Genomic DNA, 26480 nt, shown 5'->3' on the forward strand with positions numbered 1-26480 from the left:
GCTCTGGCCCTTGGAACTCTAGCTGTGGCGGTAGCTGTATTTCCTTCTACTGGTAGGACGGTTGCCTTCTATCGGGTTTTGGCTCTTAGGAAACCCCTGGGGTTCCGGTCATTGACGGATTTGACCTCTTAACGGCGACTCCAAGCCTGGTCGGGGTCCGCAGGCCCTGCCTGTGTGTGTTGGTTTCACTTCGCTCCCCGGTTCAGTACCGGCGGGCCACCGCCCGACCCCGGTCCTACAGTTCCGCGTTGATTCGCCTCTCCTGCAGACGGCTACTACCATCTGCCATCCTTGCTCTTAGTGCCCGGGCCACGTACCCGGACACGGTCAGTTTACTCCTTCACCACCACTTCACTCCTCTCACTTGCACTTCCCTAACTGAACTCCCTTCCTTTTCCCGCCTCCAGGACTGTGAACTCCTCAGTCGGTGGGGCCAACCGCCTGGCTCCACCCCACCTGGTGTGGACATCAGCCCCTGGAGGGAGGAAACAAGGATTTTGTGTCTGGCTGATGTGCCTGTCTCGGGGTGGGGGTGTGTGTTGCAGTACCTGTGACGACCTGGCTAGTCCAGGGCACCACAGAACTATTGCACCCCAATTCTCTAACCGGAAGCATCCACCTTGTAAGGTACAAAATTAAGAAGTGTACATTTGATTATTCTTGAAAGGATTGGAAACACAATTGTTTCCTATGCTTATGGAAGGACCTTAGGGGAATTAATGGGGTTGTCCAGGATTAAATGACTGTAGTGTCACTGTGATGCCCTGGCAAAACCAGGTAGTCACAAAGGACTGTACCCCTCACCAAGGGTACAGGAATCGCCTCCTCCTTGGGATTCAACACCGCATCCCACACACAGGAACACCAGCCACAAAGCCTAGCCACATCCCTAATGACAACAGGGTCACACCAGTTGGTGGGACCAGGCGGATGGGAATGCCCACCTAGGGGTCTTGAGGTATCAGCAGCGGGAACACATGAGAGTGAGAGTGTCAGTTGAGAGTTAATAGTGGAGAAGTGAGGAGCTGAAGTGACTGAGTGGTCAAGGGTCGAAGCCCTTGGACCACGAGAGAAACGACTAGGTGGCAGATGGCAGTGTAGGGCCACAGGCGACGGAGATCTGGTTGCGGGAGACCTGAAGTGGACCGGGGCAGGGTTGTAGCCCACCGGTACCGACAGCGGGAATCCGGTCCGGAGGCCGTGCACAGGCGGGGTACCTGGACCCTAGGACGAGGAAGTTTGCAAGCCCCTTGTTAATTTACCAGTCAGGAGCAAGGTTCCAGGCCTTGTTCTAGAAAAGCCCAGAGAGCGAAACGGAAGCCCAATGCGGGGGATAGGGTGTCCGCCAGAACCCACTAAAATCCCAAGGGTCAGAATTTGCGGGCAACGGCTCCCTCTGTATACAAAGCCACAGGGGAGCTGATTTCTCCCATTCCAAGCGGGTTAAAGCAACACACAGCAAGACACATGTGCAGGAGGAAGGGTCCCAACCTTGCTAACCCATGTGCAGGACCAGCACACCTCTCCAACGGCAACCGGCATCCGGCCTTGGTTTACAGTACAGACTCTGTGTGGATTATTGTTAATCGTACACCGGTGTCATCCGGTCCAACCTGCCGACGGCGCCCAAGCACTGTTCCCCACCGAGACCTGGGCCCCGGGACTACACCTCCCCTACCCGTGGAGGGGATACCATCTTGCTGCCCAACACCATCGGCCCCGGGCACTTGCACAAGAGGCAGCGGCGGTGCTACCATCCCATCACCGCAACCCACGGGTGGCGTCACAGACAAAAACTATCTCCCCTGTAAATACCCCCTTTCACTGTTGCAAGGATGGGCGGTTGCATGAGCCCCGGGTCTGATCACCACTCGAGCCCCAGAAACGAATCCAGATCCGAGCTCTCCGAGCAGCAACTTTGCCGTGGACCGACACCCGTCCGCGACAACAAAAACCTGTCGTCATGAACAGGATTCTTACCCCATCCGTGACCTGCATGACGCGCGCCTTGCTTTGAATTCCGTGAAACGCTCAAAAATCTTGAACTGCTGCCATCTTGCTCGCCATTTTTGGAGCCAAAACAACAACGCCATCGTTTTCTTCCCCGGAAAGGGCGCAAAGCCGAAGCCCCACCCCCTAAGAACGCGGGTGGAACCTGGTGACTCCAAAAGCAGGAAGTTGTAAAGGACAGTGGGTCCCGCGAGACTGCTGTTGAAAACCAAGGGGCAAAGACCGGAAGGATGTCGGCGCCCGATGGTGATAGTGGAGCCGCGGCTCCCGCGGCCATGCAGGATGACGGAGAAGCAGCAGGCCCCCCGGTTGTGATCTATCCCGCGCCCTCGACATCACAACTGCACAGCTGGCCATGGGTTGTGTCTGGTATTGCAGCTCTATTGAAGCAAGCGATAGATTACCTGTCATACCATGCAAATTCGATAATGTCATATTCATATTGTATGGGAGCATAATAGATGTCCTGGTGGGTGGCCATCAATGCTGTAAATGAAGCCACTGGACCCAGTGTATCTACACTACTGCATGTTGGGAAAGCCATAGGCTAACATATGTATTCAAACGATCATTGGGAGTGCAACCGGAGGAAGACTAAGGAGGGTGGTGGCCATGACATACTGAAGGAACTTCTGTTGATGTGTGTGTTGGTTGCTTCTTTTGCGCAACTGCATTGTACGGACCGCTGTTAGTCAAAAACTTAAGTGTGGCCATGGTACACGTAGTCCAGGGTGCCCTTTCAGCAGCCTACAGGGGGCCAATATGTCTAGGGTGCCCTTTCAGCAGCCTACCCTTAGGGGGCCAATATGAATGAGACCTGGGTCTGAACAAGAGCCGGATCCGCCGATTACTCACTCGTTTAATGGGACTGTTCTGCATTCCAGAAATTGGAGATGGGTCAAGAGGTCGGAAACCTGAATTTGATGTTGGCCAGAATCAGCCAAAAATTATTGTTTGTTTCCCACGTCCCAAGTTGTTTTTCACTTATTGCACACCCCCCTGCTGGATTACGGGACTGTAAGCGACGAGAGGACTATACGTCCTTTATCATGAACTTGGCCCCTGCCCATAGACTAACTTTCCTTCCGTGGACATAGCCCTTTTGCCTCATGGCCAGTGACCCTTTGCCCCATGGACATTACCCTTTCTACCATGGGCTCTTTCCATTGCTATATGTCCCCAGGAGTTGAACCCAAACAGTGTTGTTGTAGCTCCCCATGGGGCCTTAGGGTACTCGTCACCAGGCCAGTGGTTTCTTGGGGTTGCTGTGACTGGCCTGACGAAGATGGTATCGCACCCCAGTGCTGGTCCTTGCCATCGGAGACTCCGGTTGATCCAGGGCAGGTCAGCGGTCCGGTAATCAGTGGGCTTTCTCCTCTGTGCACAACTCTGTACTTGGTGGTTCCTCATGGCCTGAAGCATCTTGGCAACCTCTCCTGCTCTCTCTCTCACTCTCTGTCTTTGCCCGTATGGCAAGCAGCTTGAACTTCTCTTGGGTCGGACCTCTGTCCCCTTTCCCAGGTTCCCTCTCTGCTGCTGTGCCCCAGACACTAAAGTTGGTAAGGTCCTTGATGGTCCCCTCACTGGGCAGATTGTTATTAAGTGAGCTTGAAGCGTCTTCCTGAACTAGGGCTCTGTACCCCACCTGTGCTCAGTCCCATGAGTACTCACACCGTACTCTCCCTGGCGACTGTACTTCTTTAGCCCACAATTACTGGTACCGGGTCCCGTTACTAGCCCCAGTCTTGCTGGCTACCCTCTGCAGGAGACTCCTGCAGAGGTCGGTGCGGTGTTACATCTCAGACTGTTCTGTGGTGCCTCCCCGAGGGGTGCCTGGCAGCAATCCCTCAGGGAGCTGCTCTACAGCGTGTCTGCTCTGTCTCTGTCTGACTGGAACTGACTCTACTTCCTATCTGCTTTGTAACTTACTCCTACTCCTGCCCCCCCCACACCTTTGCAAGGATCCAGATCATTGTTATGGTGACCTGGAGATCCCCCAGTGCCTGGGCCTGCTAGAAACTGGCTGGGTCACTTCCTGACTGTGTTTAGATGAGCTATGTGAGGTGTGTGTAAACTTACTGGGTTAACCTCTTCCTGCCTGGGAAGGATATAATGATATACCCTGTAGCGACCAGTCTCAGGGGCACTACATTGTGCTATAAGGAACTGTTGTCCGCAGGGAAGGGAAGAGAAGGATGGAGGAACCGAGGTGTCCGCCAGGTCAAGGACTGGTGCAGGTGTTCTGCTGTGTATGAGTAGATGTATAGACTCAAGAAAATGGACTTCTCCTACTCCTACTCCTGCCCCCCCCACACCTTTGCAAGGATCCAGATCATTGTTATGGTGACCTGGAGATCCCCCAGTGCCTGGGCCTGCTAGAAACTGGCTGGGTCACTTCCTGACTGTGTTTAGATGAGCTATGTGAGGTGTGTGTAAACTTACTGGGTTAACCTCTTCCTGCCTGGGAAGGATATAATGATATACCCTGTAGCGACCAGTCTCAGGGGCACTACATTGTGCTATAAGGAACTGTTGTCCGCAGGGAAGGGAAGAGAAGGATGGAGGAACCGAGGTGTCCGCCAGGTCAAGGACTGGTGCAGGTGTTCTGCTGTGTATGAGTAGATGTATAGACTCAAGAAAATGGACTTTTGCTTGTTTCAGGTTTTAATATAGTTCTGGTCGGAATGACCAGATTTAAGCAGGGGGCATGTAGGAGTTGGTTAAATCCCCATTAGTAATGTACATATTGATGATTATCTTGTATTTTATCTATATGTGAATTTATCAATTATGTGTACTAGTAAGATAGGTTATAGTATGAAGACAAAAATATTTAGTGACTATTTTAGGTTAATACAGGCACATTGGAAATATTGAGTTTTAGCTACAATAGCTAAGATATGGTGATTGTTAGTTGGAGGAGGAGTAGAAGGAGTAGTGTGGCCATGTTGATGGCTGAGCTTAGTTTGAGTTGGAGCAAGGAAAAGTGAGGACGTGGGCCTAGGTCCTGAATCCTGAGGCCACTTCTGTAGGCCAGGAGCCTTAGGCGGGCTTTGCACACTACAACATCGCAGGTGCGATGTTGGTGGGGTCAAATCAAAAGTGACGCACATCCGGCGTCACTGTCGATATCGTAATGTGCAAATCCTTTTACATATGATTAACGAGTGCAAAAGCGTCATTATCGTATGATCGGTGTAGGGTCTGACATTTCCATAATTTTGCAGCCGCGACGGTACGATGTTGTTCCTCGTTCCTGCGGCAGCACACATCGCTGTGTGTGAAGTCGCAGGAGCGAAGAACATCACCTTACCTGCGTCCCGGCTGCAATGTGGAAGGACGGAGATGGGCGGGATGTTTACGTCCCGCTCATCTCCGCCCCTCTGCTTCTATTGGCCGCCTGCCGTGTGACGTCGCTGTGACGCCGCACGACCCGCCCCTTAGGAAGGAGGCGGATTGCCGGCCAGAGCGACGTTGCAGACCAGGTGAGTGCATGTGAAGCTGCCGTAGCGATAATGTTCGCTACAGCAGCAATCACAAGATATGGCACCTGTGACGGGGGCGGGGACTATCGCTGCAGCGTCGGTAACACATTGTTACCGAAGCCGCAGCGTGCAAAGCCCGCCTAAGACTCAGCCTGGCGAGCTAGGAAAAGCCGTCTGGTGATCAAACAGACAAGGAGCTAGAAGAGGGAAGGGGGAACGATCCCGGAAGACTTATGTCAGAGCATTTAGGAAGACAGGATAAAGGTGTTGAATGCAAGTAAAGAAAGTATCATTAATAGTGATGAGCGAGTACTAAAAAGCTCGGGTGCTCGAAGCTCGGGCCGAGCCTCCCAAGATACTCGTGTACTCGGCCCGAGCAACGAGCCCAATGTTATCCTATGGGAGACCCGAGTATTTTTGTGAAATGACCTCCCGGCAGCATGGAGAAACCCTAAAAATGTCACAAAAGTCTCAGAAGAGTGCTCAAATGACATGGCAACAGCATGGGGAAGACCCCTTGAAGCATTTATCACTCAAAAGTCACAGCTGTGAACAATTTTGTCCGCGTTTTACGCCATTTTTACGGACTCACCAGAAAACCTTCCAAAATGACCCCAAAATGATTTTTCATGGCGGAAATGTTAAGGGCACATACCCAATAGTGAGATAGAGCTGGTGTATGTTACTTTTTGAGATCAATACATGAAAGATTTTACGTGAAAACATTGTGTGGCACTCCGATGTCCCTGAGAAGAGACGTACATGAAGGCCTCTTGAGTCTAATGTGCCCATTTTGAGGAAGTGAGTCTTTGTAGTATTTTCCTTTGCCAGGGCAGTCCTAAATTGTGAGGTTCACCAATGCCCCTGCATACAGACGTGCATGAGGGCCTGTAAACCTGAAGTGCCCATTGGAAGGAAGTGGGTGTATTATAGTATAGCCCTTAGGCAGGGAAGCCAAACATTGGGAGGCTCCACGTTGTCCCTGGATAGAGACGTGCATGAAGGCCTGTAAACCTGAAGTGCCCATTGGAAGGAAGTGGGTGTATTATAGTATAGCCCTTAGGCAGGGAAGCCAAACATTGGGAGGCTCCACGTTGTCCCTGGATAGAGACGTGCATGAAGGCCTGTAAACCTGAAGTGCCCATTGGAAGGAAGTGGGTGTATTATAGTATAGCCCTTAGGCAGGGAAGCCAAACATTGGGAGGCTCCACGTTGTCCCTGGATAGAGACGTGCATGAAGGCCTGTAAACCTGAAGTGCCCATTGGAAGGAAGTGGGTGTATTATAGTATAGCCCTTAGGCAGGGAAGCCAAACATTGGGAGGCTCCACGTTGTCCCTGGATAGAGACGTGCATGAAGGCCTGTAAACCTGAAGTGCCCATTGGAAGGAAGTGGGTGTATTATAGTATAGCCCTTAGGCAGGGAAGCCAAACATTGGGAGGCTCTACGTTGTCTCTGGATAGAGACCTGTTAGGTTCTTAGTGCCTCCGTGCTTGCATTTAAAAACCGCACGTGTGTGCCTGTTGGTGGCAGCTTTCCGCTGCATTTGTGTGAGTTTTGCACAAACTTGGATATAACACACAAGTCTAGTGAATACACATTAGCACAGCATTGCAAAATGCGCAAGGGCGTTGTCAACGAACAAGGAAGTGGACGTGATGGTGGTGCAGGCAGACACCGAGGTTGTGTGCAAGCTCTAATTTCGCCACAACAAAGGGCCACATCTAGTCGCTCGCACGTCCTGTCCCAAATTCTTGGGGACCGCAGCAGTACACCCCTCTTGAACCAAGACCAGTGTCAACAGGTTGTTAGTTGGATAGCGGATAATGCTTCCAGTCAGATTGGCACCACCACAAACACTCTGTCTTCCACACGGTCAAGTGTCAGTAGCCGTGATACTGCACCGCACATTTCAGAACCTGATCCTCCTTCCTACCACCAGGCCGAGTACACGTCCACGGACATTACTGATCCCACACTTGGACACTCGGAATAGCTGTTCGTTCACGTTTCCATTCACAAATTCTGGCCTCTCGCCAGCTCCTGTTGAAGTGGGCCATGACGAGATTGTATGTACAGATGCACAAATATTTGAGCAGCCACGTTCTCACGAAGTTGGCAACGTGTCTCAACAAGGGGTGGCCGATGATGAGACACAATTGTCAGGAAGTCAGGAGGAGGAGCAGGGTGCGGAAGAGGAAGACGACGTGGTGGATGATCCAGTAACTGACCCAACCTGGCAGGAGGATATGCAGAGCGAGGACAGCAGTGCACAGGGGGAGGGAGGCGTAGCATCACAACAGGCAGTAAGAAGCAGAGTGGTGGCCCCAGGCAGACGTCAGTCAACTGTTCCCCGGAACAACACGACACAAGGTGCCTGTACAAATGTTAGGTCTTCCCGAGTCTGGCTGTAATACTATTGTATGTATTGAGGATTTCGATTGCGTTAGGGCAATGACAACCAGAGACGAGTTCTTGGTGCAAGACATTTATAATATGCAACCAGCAAATATGTACATAAACGGAACAAAAACACAGTAGAACATAAATACAGGAAATACCTTCCAGGGACTGAGCGAAAGGGAATTCCCGGTACCGCGCACCGGACTCCCCCAGGGAGACCACCAACAGCAAACCCCTATACAGGGACTGTCTGGCAATCACCCCAGAAGCCCTAAATGCGCAGCAGCCGGGACACAAAAGGGCAATAGGTAAGTCGAAAAATGTCTGTACGTGATGTGAGTCCAGAGTGGTATTAAACGGAAGGAACCGGGCAGAAGTTCCGACCAAAGACGGCAAACGGAGTCCAGGTACAGCTAGATGATACCAGATGAAGTCCAGAGTCGGTGTCGGTTGTTTTCCAAGAGGATCCGAATAACAATCAGGAACCAAAAGCAGCAGGGCAGGAGCACACAGGAAGCAGTATACTCAGGCACTGGACTAAGCTTTAGGGGCGGCTTTTAAACAGATGGACAGGAAGTAGGGCAACATAACAGAAAACTCCATGTTAACAAAGGGCAAGCTCTTTCAAAAGAAAACTGGAAAACCAGGAACTCTGACACTGGCAGTTTTTTAAGTTGGCTCCAGATGATTCTAAAAAGGCCATTTGCAACACCTGCCATGCCAGCATCAGCAGGGGTACCAAAACTAGCAGCCTGACCACCACCAGCATGATCAGGCACATGTCAGCCAAGCACCCGACTTTGTGGGAAGTACAACAGAGTCGAGGAGCAGTGCTTGCTGATGTCACTGCTACGTCTTCGCTGGTTGTGCATGCGAGCCAATCCCCTGTCCATGCTGCCTGCGAACAAGCCTCCTCCACTCCTGCACCTGCAGTTGCCTACGCAGAAAGAACACCATCATCAAGCACGTCCTTGTCCCAGCGCAACGTTCAGTTATCCATTCAGCAAACCTTTGAGCGCAGGCGCAAATACACTGCCAACACCCCACATGCCACAGTTCTAAATGCTAACATTTCGCGACTGCTTGCGCTGGAAATGTTGCCTTTTAGGCTGGTTGAGACAGAAGCATTCCGCGAACTGATGGTGGCAGCTGTCCCACGTTACTCGGTCCACAGCCGACACTATTTCTCCCTGTGTGCCGTCCCCGCATTGCATAACTAACCACGTGTCACAAAACATCACACGTGCCCGGAACAACGCTGTTTCAGCCAAAGTCCACCTAACCACAGACACGTGGACAAGTGCATGTGGGCAAGGCCGCTACATCTCGTTGACGTCACACTGGGTTAATATTGTGCAAGCTGGGACCCAGTCTGAGCGAGGGACGGAATACGTCCTTCACACACCAAGTTTTGCAGGCCCTACCTCAGTCAGGGTTTCACACACACTCTACAGCTCCGGAATGTCATGCTCCTCAGCCTCCTCCTCCTCCTGCGCATCCTGATCCACTTTACCCTCCACACCAGTCCCAAGCTGTAAGTGTCGCTGGCGGAGGAGGGGACGGTGCGCTCTCCCACTGCTCGGGTCCGGCTGACGCAGCTCTACGGCTGCTGCTGCTCGTTGGCTCGAGCGATGGCCGGATCCCGGGGACTCGAGCGGCGCTACTCGCCCGTGAGTGAAAAGGGGTGGTTTGGGTTTTGGGGATATTGTCCGTGACGCCACCCACGGTTGTGGTGATTGTGTGGACACCACCGCTGCTCTGGACGGGGATCCCGGGAGCCTGTGACAGGGAGCAGCTTTGTTGTTATTTCTCCCCTACGTGGGTAGGGGGGTTGGTTGTCCCGGGGCCTGGTGATGGGGTAGAGATGGATGACAGGCGGGTTGCGGGGCCTGATGAAGTGCATGGTCGCAGGGGCAGCGCTGTGCCGCACGGCACGGAGGTACTCACTCAGCCCAATGATGATGACACAGTTCAGGGTAAAACAAGTGGCTGGATGGACAGGTCACTCGGACGGCTGCGGTTGTTCCTCCCTGCAGGTTAGTGATGACTGTCTCTCCCTGCACCGAAGTTAAGTGTTGGTAGTGATGGTTTCCCAACGGTAACCCGCTCCCTGACCTGGATATGGGCCGGAGGAGCCCCTTTTGCCCACAGGCGCTGGCCCTGGGAGACGGTTGCCCTTGCCGGTGGCTGTGTCTCCCCTTCACGGTTGTACGGTTGCCTTCTATCTGGACTTGGCTGTTTGGAAACCCTGAGGTCCCCTTCAATAACGGATTTGGCAAATTCACGGCGACACCAAGCCTTGCCGGGATCCGAAAGTCCTCTGCCAATGGTGCTGGCTTCGCTTTGTATACCGGTCCGGTACGGCCGGGTCACCACCCGTCCACGGTCCTTACGGCAGACTCCAATCGGCCTCCACTGCAGACGGTCACCACATCCTGCCAACCTTGCTGTCCTGTCCAGGCCACACACCCGGACCAACTTCAGGCTCTTTGCTGTCACTTTTCTCCTCTCTACTACTTTCCTCCTTCCACTTCCTTAGCTTAACTCTCACTGCCTGTGTTTTCCCTCCTCCTCGGTGGGTGGAGACCAACCGCCTGGCTCCACACCCTGGTGTGGACAACAGCCCCTGGGGAAGGCAACAAGGATTTTGTGTTTTGACTATGATATGCCTGCAGGGAGTGTGGGGTGTTTAAGTGTTGTGCTCTGTGGCCCCTGGCTTGTCCAGGGCGACACAGAAGCACTGCAGCACTGCCTCGGCGAAGCGGCAACAGGCAGTGCTGAAGCTAATCTGCATAGGTGACAAACCCCACAATGCAGAAGAGGTGTGGACAGCTCTGAAACAGCAGGCAGATCACTGGCTCACAACTCTGAACCTAAAGCCAGGAAAGGTGGTGTGTGACAATGGCCGGAACCTGGTGGCGGCTTTGAGGCGAGGCCAGCTGACACATGTTCCATGCTTGGCCCATGTGCTCAACCTCGAGGTTCAGCGGTTTCTAAAGTCATAGTCAGAGCTGTCTGATCTGCTGGTAAAAGTTCGCCGCCTGTCTGCACATTTTCGAAAGTCACCTACTGCTTCAGCCGGCCTTGCCGCCTTAAGACGCCGTTTGCATCTTCCGGCACACAGACTGGTGTGTGATGTCCCCACGCGTTGGAATTCAACTCTGCACATGTTGGTCAGGATATGTGAGCAGAAGAGGGCAGTTGTTGAGTACCTGCATCACCTAAGCCGTCGGGAAATGGGTCAAACTCCACACATAACACCTGAGGAGTGGAGATGGATGTCCGACCTATGCACCATCCGCCAAAACTTTGAGGACTACAACAAGATGGTGAGCGGCGATGACGACATTATTAGCGTCACCATACCGCTTCTCTGCCTTCTAAAATGGTCTCTGCTCAGAAAACAAACATGATGCATTGCAGGCGGAGCGCGATGAGTTTCAGCAAGAAACAGTAGTGGGTGTGGGTGATGATAACACACAGCCCAGCCTCGTCTCATCACAACGTGCAGTGGAGGACTATGACGAGGAGGAGGATGAAGACATGGAGCAACTCTCTGGCCAAATTGAGGATATGACATGCAGTCATATCCTCGGTTCAGCGTGGCTGGCCAGAGGACAGGGTAGATGATGAGGAGGAGGAGGACAGCATGTTCAGTCATCGTGTCGGTCAGGATACTGAAGTGATGGCTGTTAAGAGTCTGGCACACATGGCTGACTTTATGGTAAGCTGCCTGTCTCGTGACCCTCGCGTTAAGAACATCTTGGCCGACAATCATTACTGGTTGGTAACACTGTTAGACCCACGCTAAAAGGAGAACTTTATGTCTCTTATTCCCGAGGCGGAGAGGTCAGGCAAAATGCAGCAGTTCCAGAAGGCCATAGTCACGGAAGTAGGCAAAGCATTCCCCTCACAAAACGCTAGCGGCATAGGTCATGAATCAGTGGACAACCGAGGCGTACAGCCGAGAGAGGCACAAGTCCAATCCGCCAGAGGTAGGGGAACAGTCTTTAAGATGTGTGACAGTTTTCTCAGCCCCTCACGTACCACAGCCCCTGAGGTGCGGGGTAGTGCCACAAGAAATCCTAAGTTTGCCCAGATGCTGAAGGAGTACCTTGCAGATCGAACAACTGTACTCCGACATTCCTCTGTGCCTTACAATTATTGGGTATCCAAGCTGGACACGTGGCATGAATTGGCTCTCTACGCCTTGGAAGGCCTGGCCTGCCCTGCTGCTAGCGTTTTGTCAGAGCGTGTTTTTAGTGCCGCAGGTGGAATCATTACAGATAAACGCACCCGCCTGTCAACTGAAAATGCTGACAAGCTGACTCTGATCAAGATGAACAAGGGTTGGATTGGGCCAGACTTCACCACACCACCAGCAAATGAGAGCGGAATTTAAAGTTTGCCATGTACCTCCACTCACCCATGGGTACACACTTCTGGAGTTTGGCTAATCGCTGGACTGCTCCTCCTTCTCCTCATGCGCCACCATGATGATGACCGTTACAAATTGCAATACTTAGGCCTTTGTTTCAGGTATACCCCCAGTGGTAAATTTTTTCGCCCATTCTTTGCAGAATGGACATTACAACGACAGGAGACCCACTCCTTTGCAATGGGAACAATGTTTTGAGGCCCTCATGCACGTCTCTATCCAGGGACAACGTGGAGCCTGACGCTGCCACCGACTGCCACACACGTGCTGTTTTTAAATGCAAGCACGGACGCAATAAGAACCTAACTGGTTTTTAGGAGCGACAATTACTGAGAAGTCTGACACTATCAGACACTGCTGACTGACGTGTATTATACACTAGACTTGTGCGTTATATAATAGTTTGTGCAAAACGCGCACCTGTACCCTGCCACCGACTGCCACACACGTGCTGTTTTTAAATGCAAGCACGGACGCAATAAGAACCTAACTGGTTTTTAGGAGCGACAATTACTGAGAAGTCTGACACTATCAGACACTGCTGACTGACGTGTATTATACACTAGACTTGTGCGTTATATAATAGTTTGTGCAAAACGCGCACCTGTACCCTGCCACCGACTGCCACACACGTGCTGTTTTTAAATGCAAGCACGGACGCAATAAGAACCTAACTGGTTTTTAGGAGCGACAATTACTGAGAAGTCTGACACTATCAGACACTGCTGACTGACGTGTATTATACACTAGACTTGTGCGTTATATAATAGTTTGTGCAAAACGCGCACCTGTACCCTGCCACCGACTGCCACACACGTGCTGTTTTTAAATGCAAGCACGGACGCAATAAGAACCTAACTGGTTTTTAGGAGCGACAATTACTGAGAAGTCTGACACTATCAGACACTGCTGACTGACGTGTATTATACACTAGACTTGTGCGTTATATAATAGTTTGTGCAAAACGCGCACCTGTACCCTGCCACCGACTGCCACACACGTGCTGTTTTTAAATGCAAGCACGGACGCAATAAGAACCTAACTGGTTTTTAGGAGCGACAATTACTGAGAAGTCTGACACTATCAGACACTGCTGACTGACGTGTATTATACACTAGACTTGTGCGTTATATAATAGTTTGTGCAAAACGCGCACCTGTACCCTGCCACCGACTGCCACACACGTGCTGTTTTTAAATGCAAGCACGGACGCAATAAGAACCTAACTGGTTTTTAGGAGCGACAATTACTGAGAAGTCTGACACTATCAGACACTGCTGACTGACGTGTATTATACACTAGACTTGTGCGTTATATAATAGTTTGTGCAAAACGCGCACCTGTACCCTGCCACCGACTGCCACACACGTGCTGTTTTTAAATGCAAGCACGGACGCAATAAGAACCTAACTGGTTTTTAGGAGCGACAATTACTGAGAAGTCTGACACTATCAGACACTGCTGACTGACGTGTATTATACACTAGACTTGTGCGTTATATAATAGTTTGTGCAAAACGCGCACCTGTACCCTGCCACCGACTGCCACACACGTGCTGTTTTTAAATGCAAGCACGGACGCAATAAGAACCTAACTGGTTTTTAGGAGCGACAATTACTGAGAAGTCTGACACTATCAGACACTGCTGACTGACGTGTATTATACACTAGACTTGTGCGTTATATAATAGTTTGTGCAAAACGCGCACCTGTACCCTGCCACCGACTGCCACACACGTGCTGTTTTTAAATGCAAGCACGGACGCAATAAGAACCTAACTGGTTTTTAGGAGCGACAATTACTGAGAAGTCTGACACTATCAGACACTGCTGACTGACGTGTATTATACACTAGACTTGTGCGTTATATAATAGTTTGTGCAAAACGCGCACCTGTACCCTGCCACCGACTGCCACACACGTGCTGTTTTTAAATGCAAGCACGGACGCAATAAGAACCTAACTGGTTTTTAGGAGCGACAATTACTGAGAAGTCTGACACTATCAGACACTGCTGACTGACGTGTATTATACACTAGACTTGTGCGTTATATAATAGTTTGTGCAAAACGCGCACCTGTACCCTGCCACCGACTGCCACACACGTGCTGTTTTTAAATGCAAGCACGGACGCAATAAGAACCTAACTGGTTTTTAGGAGCGACAATTACTGAGAAGTCTGACACTATCAGACACTGCTGACTGACGTGTATTATACACTAGACTTGTGCGTTATATAATAGTTTGTGCAAAACGCGCACCTGTACCCTGCCACCGACTGCCACACACGTGCTGTTTTTAAATGCAAGCACGGACGCAATAAGAACCTAACTGGTTTTTAGGAGCGACAATTACTGAGAAGTCTGACACTATCTGGACTGTTTTACACTGTGTACACCAGCCCCAGATATGATGAAGGCTGGTATACGGTCACCACTAGGAATGGCTATATATACCCTGCCTGCCTGCCTGTATACTGCTACAATAGTCCTGACAAGGACTCTTCTGGTCACTAGCCTGTATTCCGACCTGGCTATACCCTGCCTGTATATAGCAACAATAGTCCTGAGAAGGACTCTGCTACTGTACTCCGACCTGGCTATACCCTGCCTGCCTGTATACAACTAGAATAGTCCTGAGAAGGACTTCTGGTCACACTGTTTGCAGCCCTGCTCCGGAACTAACTATAAAGGGCCGCAAAGCTTTCCCTGAATCAGCGACACTCTCCCTACACTCACTGTCAGAATAGCTGTGAGCAGAGCACAGCGCGCCGGCCTATATAAAGGCTCGGTGACGCTGTGCAGGCCGGCCAATCACTGCAATTCCACAACTAACAGGGCTGTGGCATTGCAGTGGTCTGCCAGCCAATCCCTGCATGAGGGCTGGCTCTCAAAAGAGCGCCAACATGCAGAAATGAAGACCACGAGTAAAGCACGAGTATCGCGAGATTACTCGGTCCCCGCCGAGCAGCCCGAGTACAGTGATACTCGTGCGAGTACCGAGTAGTGACAAGCATGCTCGCTCATCACTAATCATTAAGAAAATGGTGTGGCGCATTTCCTTCACAGCACCTGTGGCAGAAAAACCCATCGGAGTCTCTAAGGGGCAGCTAAGTGTCATACACCCTTCTAAGGTATATGCACATACTCAGGAACTTTTTGGCAAAAGAGCGTGGCGGCCATGCCATCTGGTGCCCCCCTCCTTTATGAGTATACAATTTCTATACTTCTTTGTGTAAAATTATGTCCAATTTGCCTTTTTTCTGTCTGTTTTGTTTTGCTTTTTGCCAATATGCACAAACTATGGCTATGACAAAACATGTGTAATTGCTTACAGTTTCTTGGAGAAATTCTTCATTTTCTGGAACAATTTCAGGGGTGTCAATACCTTCAGAAATGACTGTATATGTACATATTCAATAAATATAGAATATATGATTTTGTGCTACTCTGTCGGGACACATTTATCCTATAGGTGTCTTTATATGGCCCCTCAGTAGTTGCTATGTGCGTTGCAGCTTGTTGAAGGTTTTATTAGCCTGTCAGGATGTGACAAACATGAATCATTACTAAATTTAAGAAAAGTTTGACGGGACATATCAGTAGAGGGGCCATTGAGCCCCATCCGGCACTCACATGGTAACTAGTAATTGGACAGATACAAATTACATAGGAAATGGAAGACGTCCATTTATTTAAATGTTGATAAGATGGATCCGGCATACAGCACCTTATTAAAATGAGCGTAGCGTCTCCGACGTCTCTGGCATGAAGAGCAGCGTTGGCATGAAGATGTGTTAAATATACATGAGAATCTGGTGCAGCTGCCCGGCGCATTAACAACAAAGTGCCCCCTCCACTCCCGGAGAGCAATGGACTATGAGATCCAGAGAGAAGAAGAGCCCTACAAAGCCTGCGGCTGATTATTTGTTTCTGCTGGCGGGTGGGGCTCACTGGGGCGAGGTTATTGATCCAGTTCCCAGAGCCAGATGTAGAGTGGTAGAGTCCATAAAACCACCCGGCCCGCGCTGAGTAATTCATCCTTACGAGGTGTGCCAGGATGCCAAGAAATATAGAATGTTTATTATGATAATTCAGTCTTTCGCATGGCAGATGTGGCACAGTTGGGCTGGTCCGATAGAGCAGAGCTGGTTTGGTCAAATGTAGCAAAGCAGGGTGGATAAAGCGAATCTATATTGAGCAGATTTGGTGTAGCTGGGTTAGTTAGCAGTAGCAGAGATTGATTGGTAAAATGTGTCATAACTAGAGTTGAATTTACCCATGGATATTCGGATTTGCCGAACCAGCACGGACTAAAAAAAAAAAGTTTGGTTCAGAAACTAAACTTGACCCTGGACAACGAACTCCATACAAGTCAATGGGGACGAGAAGTTCTGTGCCGTAAAATTATCATAGTAAGGGCTAGGGGCTGCAAAAAGAAGCTAAATGGGGGTAAGAGCAGTTATACATACTGTGTTTCCTGAAATATAACACTGCAGTCAGACTATTTCTGGACCTACTCATTAAACTTCATGAATATTAACTGCTTCCCCTTCCCACCATCTGTGCCAGAGTCTGTGATTGGTGGCAGACTACTGTACACGCACTCTACCCTCTGTGTTGGCATCTGTGATTGGTTGCAGACACGTTTGCTGTATGGAAGTGTAAAAGAAAATAAATCATTTTAAAGAAAATTCCATGGGCTCTCGCCATATTTTTGATAACCAGAGCAGGTAAAATAAGACAACTATGGACTGCAACCTATTGCAGTCCGCTTTACCATGGCTGGTCATCAAAAATATAGGCGATCCCACACTATTATTTTTTTATTATTTAGATAAATAATTTTAAAAAATGGCATGAGGTCCCTCTCATTTTTGAGAACCAGTCAAGGTAAAGCTGATAGCTGAGGGCTGGTATTATCAAGGTGGGAAGAGCCATGATTATTGGCCCCTCACAGCCTGAAAATAGCAGCGCAGAGCCATCCAGAATTGGTGCATCCATTAAATGCGCCATTTCTGGTGCTTTACCAAGCTCATCCATATTGCCCTAGTGCCCTAGTGCGGTAGCAATCGGGGTAATATATAGGGTTGATGATAGCTGTGATTTGTTAGAAATCACAGCTGTCAGCAAGTCTTAGGTTAGTAATGGGGAGACATCTATGGCACACCCCCACAAACCCTGTAAGTCAAAACACACAGTTAAATCCTTTATTTGAAATGAAAAACACACACACCCTCTTTCACCCCTTTTTTAACCCTCAAAATGGTCCCGCTGGCCCGTCGTAATCCAAACGACATCGAACGACGATCCTGGCTCTGTCACCTCTGGAGTCTGCAGCGATGAAAAATGCAATACAGTTTCCAGAACAAACTGACACCACCAGGGATCCCAGCTGTGAGAAGCGGTGACGTCACTTAGTTCACCGGAGGCTGTGACCTCTGGTGAACTCACTGACATCACCGCTTCTCACAACCGGGCTCCCATGCTCCCCTCAGTGTGTCCTGGAGTTTGTAGTGATTGGTCACATTTTCCATTACCGCAGACTTTGGATGTAGCAGGTCCGGGATCATTGAATGACATTGTGTGGATTACGTTGGATCTGCAGGGGTGTTTGGGGGGTTAAAAAAAGGGGGTGAAAGAGGGTGTCTGTATTTTTTATTTCAAATGAAGGATTTCTCATAGATGCCTCCACATTACTAACCTAGGATTTGATGGCAGCTGTAATTTTTTTTCACAAATCACAGCTATCATCAACTCGATGTATTACTCCAATTCCGACAGCACCAGTGCAATTGGGGTTAGCAGGGAAAAGCACCAGAATTGGAGCATCAATTCTGGGCAGCTGTGGGCTGCTGTTTTCAGGTTGGGAGTGGCTAATAACCATGACTTTTCCCACCCTGATAATACCAGCCCCCCAGCCGCCTTGGCTTTTCATCAAAATCAATGCTTTATTAAATTATTAATTTAAGTAATTTTAAAAATCGTCTTAGGAACCCCGCTATTTTTAATAACCAGCCTTTGTAAAGCAAACCGCTCAGGGTTGCAGTCTATAGCTGCTGCTATGCCAGCGCTAATTATCAAAATTAGGGTGGGAGCCCAAGTATTTTTTTTTCTTTTTTACAGTGGTGTGCCGACCAATCACAGCCATGCCAATACTTGATATGATTGTGATGTGGCCACACCGGAAAAGCTTGCTGATTGGCTGCTCTGCAACCTTTCAACAAGCTCTATTTGGAAGACAAACCCGAACAGGAACCAGACGTACAAGTAAACGTTTGCTCATTCCTAATCATAACTGGATTGGTTGGTTGTCACATAGCAGATTTGGTCAGATGCATCAAGATATAATTGGTCAGATGCAAAATAGCTGTGTTAGTCATATGTGATATACCAGGGTTGGTTGGATGTTGCAGAGCTGGATAGATTAGGTGAAGCAGATCTGGGGTCGTCAGGTGTATTAGAGCTCGACTACTTAGATATGACTTAGCTGGGCTAGTCAGGTGTGGCGAACCTGGGCTGATCGGATGTAGCAGAGCTAGATTGGTCAGATTTGATGTAGCTAGGCACATTGGATGTGGCATACGAGAGTTGGTTGTGTCGCGGGCAGGGAGGGGACGCTACGCTCACCACGCTCGGGTCCGGCGCTGCTGCTACTGCTGCTCGGTGGCTCGAGTGGTGGGCCGGATCCGGAGACTCGAGCGGCGCTCCTCGCCCGTGAGTGAAAGGGGAATAGTTTTTGGGGTTTAGGAAGTCGGTCCGTGATGCCACCCACGGTTGTGGTGAGGTTGGGGCACCACCGCTGCTCTGGACGGGGATCCCGGGAGCGATGACAGGGAGCAGCCGAGATGTTTCTCTCCTCTCCGTGGGTAGGGGATTTTGGTGGTCCCGGGGCCCGGTGATAATGATTGGAAAGTGGATGACGGGGTTTGGCGAGGTGCAGGGTCGTGGGGGCGACAGCGCAGTGCCAGACGGCACGGTAGTACTCACTCAGCCAATAACGTACACGGAGTCTCTGGTGAAACAAACGGCTGGATGGACGGGTTCCGCAGGCGGCTGCAGTGGTCACTCCCGGTAGGTTGGCGGTGACTGTCTCTCCCTGCACCTGTGATGTGTTTTCGGCTCCGATGGCTTCCCACCGGTAACCCGCTCCCCAGCGGTGTATGTGCCAGAGGAGCCCCTTTTTGCCCGCTGGCTCTGGCCCTGGGAACTCTAGCTGTGGTGGTAGCTGTATTTCCCTTCACGGTTGAGCGGTTGCCTTCAGTCGGGTCTTTGCTGCTGAGAAACCCCGGGGGTTCCCGTCGCTGATGGATTTGACCGGTTTAACGGCGACTCCAAGCCTGGTCGGGGTCCGTAGGCCCTGCCGAATGGTGCTGGCTTCTCTTCGCTCCCCGGTTCGGTACCGGCGGACCACCGCCCGTCCCCGGTCCTTGCGGTTATGCGTCAATCGGCCTCTCCTGCAGACGGTCACCACCGTCTGCCAACCTTGCTCTTGGGTTCCCGGGCCACGTACCCGGACACGGTCAGTCTGCTCTTGCTCCTCCACTACCACCTCACTCAACTCTCTCCCTTCCACTCCAAAACCACTCTCTGACTCACTTTCCCGCCTCCAGGACTGTGAACTCCTCAGTGGGTAGGGCCAACCGCCTGGCTCCACCCCACCTGGTGTGGACATCAGCCCCTGGAGGGAGGCAACAAGGATTTGTGTGTGTGACTGATGTGCCTAACCAGGGTGTGGGGTGTGTTGTTGTAGTACCTGTGACGTCCTGGCTTGTCCAGGGCGCCACAGTTGCATGTGTCAAAGGTTGATTGGTCATATCTGGCTTAGGATTCAGGATACAGGACCGGGCGGCAAACTGAATCATTGCCTCATCTGAAGAGCAGTTTGGCTATGCTCCTTAAGGATTCATTCAAGGACTGTGTAGCCACAGACTAGATAGTCCTGAAACAGTCCACAATCCAAGCTGCTTCACCCCAAAACCATGCAGTCCATTGTCTCCACCAGGCATCCAAAGTCTCTTCTTTCAGAGATTGTCCACACCACTGATGGTTTAATATTGTCCACTTTATATAGGATAGAAGGCAAATTGTGACCAAGTAACCAGCCCATGGCATACAAAGAAGAGTCAGCCCCATAGCATAGATTTAAATGGGCCCTTCATTATGGTGCCTGGTTTTGACTCCCAAGAACAAAGGGTTTGGTTTTTGTTTCTCTCTTCATGACACTTGAGCGAATGCTTTGCCCCTTTTTTTGTGAATAGCACGGATCCTCTGAGCCAGGGGTTCTCTACACATTCTACCACTCGAAAAAAAATTAAAGGCACCAGGACTGGGCCTCTTGGTAGCTCCATGGTCTGCAAAATGTAATGTGGCGATAGCCGTGAGAGAGGTACTTGTTGTCTTTGACCCGGCATGCTACAAAAATAAGAGGTTTTTGGGGGAGGGGCGGTTACGTGATGATTCTGCAGAGGATACTTCTATCTTCAGCTCTATCATACTTTGCGTGGCAAACCCCAGGATGAAGAAATCACACCAGCTTTAAAAAAAAAAAGTTATTTTTACTTATAACCACATTTAAATGCAGGGAATCGTTATCTTGCCATTCTCTACTACACAGGACAGAGGCTTATTTTCAATTTTGACGGACAAAGAAACCAAATTTTGCTAGGAAAATGATGATTGGGCAGCACAGCAACAGGGGTGACTCCATACTTAATGATAATAACGTAAGGGAGCTTTTGCCACCTACCATCCTATTAAATGCCCTACTGGTCTGACCAAATCCACCTTCTCTTCCTGGCTGTTCTCCAGAGTCTAGTACACAACTTACAGTCCCAAAGTACCCCCATTCACCTGCTTGAGAGAACACTGCTGCAACTGTAAATTCCTGCTTGTCTCTTGCTCCCTGGTTCTTTGCACACACACCTACTGTTGTTATCTTCTCTGATGATGTCTTTTACATCTGCATTGCTCTCACTCTAAACCATAAGTCCTTTAGTTCTAGGATCTGACTCCATCTCATCTCTATCACTCTTCGCCACCACAGGCCGATCCTACAGTTAACCCTGTCACACCTGACTAAGAGGAACTGCAGCCTACAGGAGGGTATAGAATGAATACAAATTAGTATAAAACAAAATATTACACATCACAATTCACATTACCTAAATACTGTTGGTGCCTTCAGGGGGGTAACGTGACAGCCCATCCACCACAAAAGAAGTTCAGATTTCTTCATTGTTGAATAGTATAATTAGTCTTAGACATCAGTGGTCTCCTACCTGTGGAGCGCCAGCTCTGCAGCAGTCCGGTCATTCTGCAATTTGTAGTTGCACCAGTTGACGATTACTTCTATAGATACTATAATTATGGCATCTCCAAGTCACAGCCAGCTCAGATGATAATATTGTTTTGTTGTGTCAATTTTTGGGAAGTTGGGGGGGTCCTGCCAGTGACTTCTGATATTTTTTGTCTGTTCTCTTTCTTCCAGCTGATGCAGCAACAGGCCGCCATTATGGCTTCCGTAGCACAGGGTGGATACCTGAATCCGATGGCCGCTTTTGCAGCTGCCCAGATGCAACAAATGGCTGCTTTGAATATGAACGGCCTGGCGGCTGCTCCGATGACACCAACATCAGGTAGGAAATCTACGTCATTGACTACAACTAATTACAGCCTTTTTTATATGTGATATTTTTTTGTGTCCTTCCTCACCTTTTCCATATTCGGAGACATGTGATGCGAGATGACCACTTTTATCCATCTCACTCCACTCCTCTTGGGATATCCTTGACCAAAGTGAAACATAAAGAAGGATATATTTGTATTGTTTGTGAAGGGCCCTTTTCATCTCAGCTCTTTTTATATATATTTTTTGTTTCCATATGCAATTAATAGACTATAACTTTTTTTTTAGAGATAAAAATACAAGATAAGAAACTTTGTCATGTATGTTATTAGAGAAAAATGTTTTTTCTCCACTAGATAACCATTTCTCTTTATTCCCTCTGCCTCATGCACAGAACACTAAAACACCACTTCGGTGGGAACGTTTTTCGGGGCAGTAGTGGGGCTTTAAATCTAAGTTTCATGCTTACCCTCTGGCTTTTTCACCTTTTTTCAGCACCACTCTGGTCCCATGGCATCATCTTGACCGGACAGTCAAAAGTTGCATTACAAGCTCTCAATACAAGTCTAAGAGAGCCAGAATGAGGCTCTTATAGACTTGTATTGATTTGTGACTATCCGCACACTCCATGAAACACTAGAGCAACCGACAGGTCACAAATCATCGGAGAGCAACCAGAGTGCTGCTAGAAATGGTGGAGGGTGAGTATAAGACAGGGGCCTTACATTTAAAGCACCACTGGTGCTTTAACTCTCAATGTATTAATAAGCGGTTTTACATGGATAGACCATGGGCACATGGGTAGAGACACAAACACAGTTCGTGCTGCTTTCTAGTAAGTGTTTTATCGCACTTCAGCACTGGATTCACAGCTAGACTGCTGAATATTGGTGTATAATAGCCTCCATATTGCTGCTACTTCTGTGGATAGACTCAGGAGAGTTAAGCGACTCATTTAGCTGTGTGCAAGGTATGGGAAGCATAGTGGCGGACATTGGGACAGGTGAAGGAATCGGCATAATCTTTAAACACCACCTCTGGCCAAAGTACTGAACTCTCAGGACCAAGGTGCATCAATATGGCCAACATCATAGTAGCTTGTGGCCTTCCTGGTACATGATGAACGATTATGTCAATCAGTGGGTAGAGGGTGTATGGAGCGGGTAGATGTCAGATGTGTTATACAGTCGGCACCTGCCTCTAACTTCAGAGACCAAAGCTAGCTCCCATTGCTGCAGTTTAGATACTTGAATACCTATGTGAGTCTTTGACAGTGGAATGTAAGTAGCGCTATCCCCATAGAACGTCCATTCTAGGGCTTATCAGTTGCCCCATGGTGCCATTAGGTTCCCTTGTGCCTATTATGGCCGGGTATCATAGGAGACCATAATTTTTACTACAACATCAAAGTCCCAAATTGGAAATGAAAGAAAAAAAGTTTTAAAGTTTTAAAAAAAACACTAAAAAAACACAAAGAAAGTTAAGAAATAAATGTATATATTTTTTAATTGTTTTAAAAAAAAAAAAAAGCATATTTGGTATATCCGCATCTGTAAAAAACAGATCTGTGAAATATAAGAATACTATTTAACCCATACGATAGGCCTATAAAAGAAGAAAAATGGCAACTTCTGGCATTTTTTTTTCTTTAAGTTTCCCAATTCTCCATATTTTATCACTATCGCTCACTTGGCGGAAAAATAAATAGTGTTACGAGTCTCAGAAAATCACATAAAAAAACACTTTTTTTTTAATAAAGTTCACAATTTTTTTAAATAATAAAAAAAACCTTATATGTATAGCATCCCCGGATTCGTACTGACCTAAAGAAGGATGCCGTAATATTTTTTTTTTTTTACTGCACAAATGTATGCCATAAAAACACCCCCTAAAAGAAATCGATGAATTTAGGTTTTTTTAACCATTTCACCTCTCTTGGAAATTTTATTTCCCATTTTCAACACATTTACAGTAAAGTGAATGGCATACATCAAAGCTACAACTTGTCTTGAAATAATCAAGCCCTCAATACAGCAATGTATTTTTTTTATTTTTAAATAAAGTATGGCTCTTAGAAGAAAAGTAGGAAAAGAAGTCAAAAATGGCTACGTTATGGCTCTCAGAAAAAAACCCTAAAAATGGCTAAAGGGCGCTTCACATGCAACGACATCACTAACGAGATGTCGTTGGGGGTCACGGGATTTGTGACGCATATCCGGCCTCGTTAGCGACGTTGTTGCGTGTGAAACGCACGAGCGACCGTTAACGATCAAAATGACTTACCTTATTGTTAATCGTTGACGCGTCGTTCTATTCCCAATTATCGTTGCTGTTGCAGGACGCAGGTTGTTCGTCGTTCCTACAGCAGCACACATCGCTACGTGTGACACCACAGGAACGAGGAACATCACCGTACCTGCGGCCGCCGGCAATGAGGAATGAAGAAAGTGGGTGGGATGTTCCACCCGCTCATCTCCGCCCCTCCGCTTCTATTGGGCGGCCGCTTAGCGTCGTCGCTGTGACACTGCACGAACCGCCCTTTTAGAAAGGAGGTGGTTCGCCGGCCACAGCGGCGTCGCTAGACAGGTAAGTACGCGTGACCGTCCTTAGCGATGTTGTGCGCCACGGGCAGCGATTTGCCCGTGACGCACAACCGACGGGGGCGGGTGCTTTCACCAGCGACATCGCTAGCGATGTCGCTGTGTGTAAAGTGCCCTTAAGGTATGGCTCTCAGAAGAAAAGGAGGAAAGGAACTAAAAATGGCTAAGGTATGGGTCTCAGAAGAAAAGGAGGAAAAAAACTAAAAATGGCTAAGGTACGGCTCTCAGACAAAAGGAGGAAAAGAACTAAAAATGGCTAAGGTATGGCTCTCAGACAAAAGGAGGAAAAGAACTAAAAATGGCTAAGGTATGGGTCTCAGAAGAAAAGGAGGAAAAAAACTAAAAATGGCTAAGGTACGGCTCTCAGACAAAAGGAGGAAAAGAACTAAAAATGGCTAAGGTATGGCTCTCAGAAGAAAAGGAGGGAAAAAAACTAAAAATGGCTAAGGTATGGGTCTCAGAAGGAAAGGAGGAAAATAAGTAAAAATGGCTATGGTATGGCTGTAGCACCTATGGGGCAGGAGTTGAAATACTCATCGCCAGGACGGTGATGTCGGGTCTGGGATGTCACGGGTGGTTCTGCCCGGCTTCGTGGCCCCGAGTTGTACACCAAAAGGGGAATTGAAGGATGGGATGGTGGGATGATGGTGGGGAGATTATGAGGATGTTGGGAGTTGTCTCGTGACGCCACCTGCGGTATGCGGTCAAGGATTAACAGCCGCTACGGTCGCAATCCTCTGGTGTGGATGGTGTCGCAGCTACGATAGTTCAGATTCCTGCAGGTGAAGCTAGGCCCCAGGGAGGATAATAGAGGTAGTAATGGCCGTTGGCGCCGGAGCACAGGGCGATGGCAATAATGAGCTGACACAGTGGTTGCGGTTCAAGGTCTTTTACTCACAGTTCAGTTGTCACCCTTGGAGTGTTACTGTTACTGTGTCCCACAGCTCCACTGGTCATCTCTTGCTTCTTCCAGTCTGGCCGGTCCTAACTAAGGAAGCTCTAAAGCACTTTCCGTAGCGACCGTGTTGTTATGTGTCCCAAACTATTCTGAGGTAAAAACTGTGTGTTCTCTCACTTCTCCTGTGCTGCCCACACCTTCCTGACGACTCACTGGTGTCTGGGAAAAACACGTTGTTATGGTGACCACCTTTAGCCCAGTTCCAGTGGGAAAGCACCTGAGCTGTGTGTTTTCTGTAGGTGAAAACCAGTGGTGTTAACCTCTTCCTTACCCGGGATGAGTATTGCACCTTAAGTCAGATGCAATACCCTGTGGCGACTGAGCCTCAGGGGCGCCACATGGCTCTCAGAAGAAAAGAAGTAAAAATGGCTAAGGTATGGCTCTCAGAAGAAAAAGGAGGAGAATAACTAAAAATGGCTAAGGTATGTGTAGCACCTGGGGGAAGGGGGTAGTCAAGCATGGGTCTCGGCTTTACTCGTCACCGGGCCGGTGTGGTGGTCTGAGATGTCGTGGTGGCCTGCCCAGCTTTGTGCCTCGAGGTATGCACCAATAAAAAGGGCGGATGATGGGGGTTGTAATAGGAAGATTTTCGTGACGTCACCTGTGGTACGCGGCCAGGGATTAGCAGTCGCTGCTGTCGCTGTCCTCCAGGGTGGATGGTAATAGCAGCAGAGATGATGTCGCTCCCCACAGGTGGAGAGGGCCCCGGGGAGGATGATGAGGGGAGTAGTGGTGGCAATGGCCTTTGGCGCCGAAGCGCGGGGCAGTGGCGCCGGTAATAAGAGTCCCAGTCAGATGCTGCGGTTCCAGGTGTCTTTACTTATTTTTTGTGCCGCTGGCCCGGTAGTACCGGTCACTCGCTGTGATGTGCTCCGTCAACCTCGGATAAGTTAGAAGCAGTCACCGGTGTTTGAAAGAAGAAAGTCCTTTGTCAGAGTTGCTCTTCCAGCCGTGAGGAACC

At 49.2% G+C, this 26480-nt stretch overlaps 1 protein-coding gene across 16 annotated transcripts in view; it reads left to right on the forward strand.

Moving 5' to 3' along the window:
- The window catches only part of CELF4 (CUGBP Elav-like family member 4), a 1553364-nt gene that overhangs the window by 1327236 nt on the left and 199648 nt on the right, over nucleotides 1-26480 (forward strand). For 15 of the 16 annotated variants that reach the window (XM_075327636.1, XM_075327668.1, XM_075327591.1 and 12 more), the window contains one exon: nucleotides 21824-21971. In XM_075327636.1, coding sequence (XP_075183751.1) covers nucleotides 21824-21971 — 148 coding nt within the window. The remainder of the gene's footprint in view (nucleotides 1-21823; nucleotides 21972-26480) is intronic. The other variant, XM_075327608.1, reaches the window with a different exon arrangement.

Source organism: Anomaloglossus baeobatrachus, chromosome 1, assembly GCF_048569485.1.
Source record: "Anomaloglossus baeobatrachus isolate aAnoBae1 chromosome 1, aAnoBae1.hap1, whole genome shotgun sequence".
Lineage (NCBI taxonomy): Eukaryota > Metazoa > Chordata > Amphibia > Anura > Aromobatidae > Anomaloglossus > Anomaloglossus baeobatrachus.